The 6,000-nt window shown below is 40.1% G+C and overlaps 1 protein-coding gene across 1 annotated transcript in view; it reads right to left on the bottom strand.

The window, feature by feature from the left end:
- Positions 1-864: 864 nt before the first annotated feature.
- SERPINI1 (serpin family I member 1) overlaps positions 865-6,000 on the bottom strand; it is a 69,978-nt gene continuing 64,842 nt past the window's right edge. The window contains exons 7-9 of the mRNA XM_034782733.1: positions 5,330-5,416; positions 3,870-3,959; positions 865-2,029 (exon numbers count right to left, since the gene is read on the bottom strand). Coding sequence (XP_034638624.1) covers positions 1,953-2,029; positions 3,870-3,959; positions 5,330-5,416 — 254 coding nt within the window. The 3' untranslated portion in view covers positions 865-1,952. The remainder of the gene's footprint in view (positions 2,030-3,869; positions 3,960-5,329; positions 5,417-6,000) is intronic.

Here is a 6,000-nt window from a genome sequence, read left to right as displayed (position 1 = left end):
GTGATATTGGGGTTGTAAATTCTTACTAAGAGTCCAGAACACAAAACAAAGAAATTTTGTGAGGCCAATTTGTAGCAGTACTGGCGCAGTTCCACTGCAGAAGGTGTTGCTAGATCGTTGCTCAAATAGCTCGGCCAGCCTGAGGTGGGGAGTGTATCAGCCACTCCATGGATCCTCCTGCCCAGTTTCCATGAGGCATTTGTAACTAGCCTCTATGGAGAGCATCATTCTGCAGTCTGGCTTGGGAGGCGCATGCTCAGTTAAGTTTCCTTTCATTGCTCTCAACCCTTCTTCCCAGCACTCATCAAGTTCTTTGGCCTGAGCGCTACACTCAAGCTTTGAGCCTGGGAGCATATAAGAGTCCCACGAACAACACTGTCAAGTTTTGGACTTCTTTCCCTTGTACAGCACGTAAGCAGTGCCTGCGAGGGCTTGATTTAAACTGAAAACGTACCAGGAAATCCTATGAATGATTCCACCTAAAGCTCAGCCAATAACTTTTTCAGAAATTAGGCCTCATCTTGCTCCCACTGAATTCAAAGGCAAAATTCCTATTGACTGGAAGAAGGAACCATATCGCCTCTTATCTGCAGACTGTATTTTTTGCCATAGATTGGATTCCAGCCCTGCCACCTTCTTTCCTTTTCCCTTTCACCTTTGGTAGTAATTACCGTTCATTTTATATTTTACACAAAGTGGGAAGTGATAATTATATGTCAGTGTCTGGCACTGGCGGGTACTTTCTCTTCCTTCCTGTGAGTGAGGGTGGCATTTATTATCCCACCTAATATTTAGATTGTTGCATGTATCATTCTGTTCCATCTGGCACTTTGTTCTCAATAAGAAGTTTAGGAAGAAAGAGGATTAGATTTCATTAGACATTTATTTCACAAACTGAACATTTTCACACATTTTAGGATTATCTGAAAGAGCCTATTTTGTAGAAATGCCCTTGTTGCTCACTACTGTGAGAGAGCTGTGGATAGAATTACTTAGTAGAGCCAGGCAAACATTGGGGTGGGGGAGAAGCGAGGCGGAAAAATATCCACAAATATTTATGTGACTATGTAAATGATTTCAGTTCAGTCATGCTCACACCTGTTCTGTGCTCACTATTCACAAACATTCATGCGACTGAGTTTTACTGGCATCAGCATTCACAGAAAGTGAATTTCAAAGTCACATGCAGGAGTATTCACAAAAACAGCATTTTAAATTCACATGTGGGAGTCTTCACAGAAGAAGGGCTACCACAGTTATCCAGCAGATTAAATGTCACCATGCATGAACTCCTGGCCCCATTAAAATCAGTGGGTGTCTTACACTGACATGGAGGAGGTCAGGATTTCACTCCACAAGTCTTATCTGAACAATCACAACAAACCAGCACAGCAAATACCAAATACTTACTTTCAGAACAGTTCACAATCAATCCAGAGAGTTAAAAGATTTGCATAAGAGCATTCAAATAATGAATGAATTACAAGATATTACAATCTGCTTGCAAATATTTCGAGAGAGACTACATTTTTCAAATAATTAATAGAACTGGGTGAATAATTTATCAAGTTTTGCCACTGGTAATATTTAAAACTGTAGACATTCTAGTCCGGTCTTACTGATCAGGTTAGCTTTGAGGTGTAACAAATATAGTACTTACGAATTAACAAACTTTTGCATTACAATTCACTAAAATAAGAAACACAGCTGTTGACATGTATACGATTTTATTTTAAGGACTGACACAGCAATCACAATGACCGCAACAGAACCATTATTTTAATACTGAAAGCTTTCCTCCATAAACTTGGCTTGTAACTTAAACCGCGTTAAATATGGAAGTATTTAAACAGTGTCTTAAGGTACATTATAAAACACAGCAAACCTTAAATATATCAATTATAAACTCAGTGTGCTTATTTCCTTCCTTTTCTAGTGTGTGGCGTTATCAGTTAAAGTTCTTCAAAGTCATGGCCACTTGCATTCATTGCTTCTGGGTGCATGACTCTTCCCATGAACAAGATAGTACCTGAACCAAATGAGAGAACACACAAATCAGAACCACACAGAAGGACACACTTCTAAACCACTCTCCATTGTTTGAAGTTATTGGTGATTTATTCATCATCTGATAAAGATACAGATTTCATAGGGCACAACATTTATAAATTTTGTGTATGTGCACGCGAATGTACATACACGTGCATCTGAGTTTAGTATCCGTGAGAGGTGATGGATTGATAGCCTTGGAGAATGAGTTCCTCTGTTTGTACTCAAAACAGGTACAGCACAGACAGAAGCAATGAAAACTTCTCCACTGCCCTGACAATGCACCTCAACACACTCCAGAGGCTTGCTCCAAAGCCCCTGAAATCAGTAGAAAGATATATATGGACTTCATTGGGCTTTAGAGGGAACATCACTGATGTCAATGGGTAGTTCAGTCTCCACATCCATTCAGTCCTTGGCTTCTAGGCGGAGGATCTCAAGAAGGGAGCCAGCTAGTATCAACTGAAATGTGGACATCTGCCTACAGGCAACTTTCATGATAATTTCATGTTCCTGCTACCATTGAATTCCCTGGCAAGGCTCCCAATGACTTCAAAAAGAATGAAAATTTGGTCTTTTACTGGACTTATTTCTCATTTGAATGGCTACCGAGAGGCAAGAAGTTCTATATACCAGTACTGCTGTCCTCAGTCATTCGGTTCCCATACATAGCACATCTTCAGTGTATAAATTGCTCACTAGACACTATCAGATTGAGGATTTTGTAGTCTTCTGTGATGCCCATCAGATTCCCCTTCCCCATCTCTCTGGAAGGATCCGTAAGGGGACACTCAGTAAATGGACATAAGTTATCGTGTATTAAACCCTGTGTGGATGCCCTCATTCAGAAGTAATGAGTCTAGTTCACTATAGCTTAATCCTCTTGGACAGTACATTGGTAGGGCATCTCTGATGCACCTAGCTCACCAGGTGCAAGGTTTGAGACAAAGACTGTTAATGTTTGTACAGCACCTAGCACAACGGGGCCCCAACACTAGGCAGTACTGCAATATGAAAATTTAACAATAAGAAAGCATATCTTGCACATACTAAGCCAGACTGATCTCAGATGCACTAAAACCCTTGTGAACTGAAGCTACTGAATTTTGCTCCAGACTAGGCGAGATGTCATAACAGACAGCTCCAGCTCCTGTGTGGTCACATAGTAACATGCTATTTGTTATCCAATCACCTCCACGACATCACCAAAAACAAATTACGAATATCAAACCAATACATTGCTTCATCAGAGGCCATATTGCCAGTGAGTACCGTTCTCATCCTTGCCTACCACAGAATACACACCAGTGACACCAGAGAATTATTCATAACTGCAATATCTGTCCTTTCCGGAAATCAATTGGTATTGGGGCAAATTTTGATGGACTTTCTAAAGCAAAGCTCTTACTGACGTCGGAGGGTGTGTTCCAAGAATGCTGACTGCACATGGGGAGTCACGACGGTGTCCCCTGATGAAGTCAAATGTAGAGCTATGGTTTAAGATTACAATGACAATTGTGCCTCAGCCCTCAGGAAGTTCATTGGTGAATTTTTCCTACAATCACTTACTAAAAAAGGAGCAATAATATTTTTCCCAGGCTGTTCCTGTGTGAGGTTGGGGTTGGGAGGAGTGTTAAAGCAATTGTGTTATGAGAGATTAGTTAAAATCCCTCAACACAAAGCATTGCAGAGCAGAAAGTAGAGAAAAAAAATTACACTCTGAGACCAGTTTATTGATCCAAAACAGCCTCTGCTGCATGGGTCTGATGGGGATTCACTGTAAACAATGAGAAAACAGCTCAGAAACCCCATACACTTACCTGTTCTCCTGTTCCTGACCAGAAAGAAAAATGGATGATCGACTATAACCTGGGGGTACAGCACAGCCATTCTACTAATGGCAATCATTCCTAAAGGGGAAAAAACACACGCAAGCAGCATGTCAGGTATTACTTTATCTTCCCCATACTCTCCCTCTATACAGCATGTTAACCTCTTCACACGTGATACTTGTAAAGCCCATGAATAGGGATTAAAGCCTACATGATTGCACTGTCACCAACAAATAGCACGAACAATCTAATCTAAAAGGAAGCAGACTTCTAAAGTAATTACATGTCTATGTATGCTCCGAGAATGATTAACAATGGGCAATGGCACAATTTATTTCCAGTGATGATGGAACAGCTTATAACTTACAAAAAGGCAGAACCTCTGGGTAATGAAGGCCATTCCCTTTCAAAGGAAAATGTATTACAGTAGACAGTATCACTAACCACTCTTATTGTGCTAGACAGATCTAAGCCTGACCCTGGTACTCACATTAACTCCTTATTAAATAGAAGCGTTAAGGGTGTGGGGCTGACCTTGAAATTTTTAATTTAGCTCTTTGTTGTTTGCTGTATTTTAAAAAAGAAAATTAAAGGCAAAATATATGAGGAGACAGGCAGATTTTGGCCCTTTGGTATTTTCTTATATTTGGGAATCTTCTAAGGTTTTCACTAGGGCTTTATTATTTACAAGTGTTTTATTAACTTTCATTTTGACTGCATTGGCAATAAAAAAACCTATGCATGCCAATAATCTCTGCCCACATGACTGTTAAATGCCAAGCTCAAAAGAATCACCGGGATTGACTACAAAGGGTGCTGTTTTTCTCTTGCTCGAAGAATGGTACAAGTACTTATGGAGAGAAATCACATCATAATGCAAGCAAGTTAGCAAATGAAATAACTCATTTGGAAGAGGGAGAGTCAAGATTTGCCTGTGACAACCAAGCATTTTCACCATCTGGCCCCTGAAGCATCACTGCTGGCAAGCTAGCCTTTTCTAGCTATTGCATTCCTGCTCACATCCCTGTTTAAGTGCTTATTAAAAAACACAACAATCTCTCTGAGGTACTTCTAACCGTTTTGGAGAAATCACACATGATGAGGAAAAATAAAATAATCACAACCATTGCAAATTGCCAAGATTCAAGTTCCAGAAAGAAAATCTATCTTCAAAAATGCAGCATGTACCCTCCCACCTCTCATTAGAAAGGAAATGGGAGAAAGGAGCAATATTTTCCACTGAGCACTTGAGACACTTTATGACACACTCATATTAAGAAAATGTTGGCATTTTCAATTTCCAGCATCCTCTCTGGGAAGGAGGGACACTTGCCAGACTGTATCCTCATGCTGTCTGTGCTCCGCTTTTTGGCTCTGCACGAAGGCATTTTTAAAATACTAATTAATACAGGGTAGCCAGACCTATAATTTAGTTCAGAGTCAGATACCTGAGGCAGCAGCAGCTTCGGCACCTTCCTCATTGACTTCTAGGAACGACTTGTGAATTGCTTTAGCAAGGTAAAGCTCTTCGTTATCTGGGGGGAGGGAAAGAAAAAAAAAGGAGACATTTTAAAGTGGGTTAGTAAAAAGTGAAGCTTTTAAGAGGCTTTATTATTAAAAAAATACCTCCAATACCTGAAGGGGAAGAACAATCACAGATTCAACTGTGATGGCTTTCTCCCTGATCTTGGTTTTAAACAGCCTTTTCCTTGTTTATATTTTTATTTAACTATTATTTGCATCACAGTAGCACCTAGAAAAAACAACTGAGACGAAGCCCTCATTGCTAGGTGCCATATAAGCACAGAATAAAAGACAACGCATACCCTGAAGAGCTTAAACTCTAAACGACAAGGCAGACCAAGAGCTGGAGAGGAAAGGATGTAACATTACAAGCAGAGAGTAGTTATTTGTTTCTCCATTTGGGACCAGTGCTGAAAGATGCTTTATAACTTCTGGGAGGAGCTTGCACAATCAGGCCCAAATTTTTCATGCATATTTTCTTTCCATCCTGACTTTAAAAATTAAATGTCACATGGTATTGCAAGAGAATCACCACCAGTGGTCACCAAGGATTCATCTTCATACCTAGTGAGGCCAATGGAAATTTTGTCATTGA

The sequence above is a fragment of the Trachemys scripta genome, chromosome 9, assembly GCF_013100865.1.
Source record: "Trachemys scripta elegans isolate TJP31775 chromosome 9, CAS_Tse_1.0, whole genome shotgun sequence".
NCBI classification, from domain to species: domain Eukaryota; kingdom Metazoa; phylum Chordata; order Testudines; family Emydidae; genus Trachemys; species Trachemys scripta.
The sequence above is the reverse complement of the archived record's forward strand: the minus strand, read 5'-3'. Positions and strand labels throughout refer to the sequence as shown.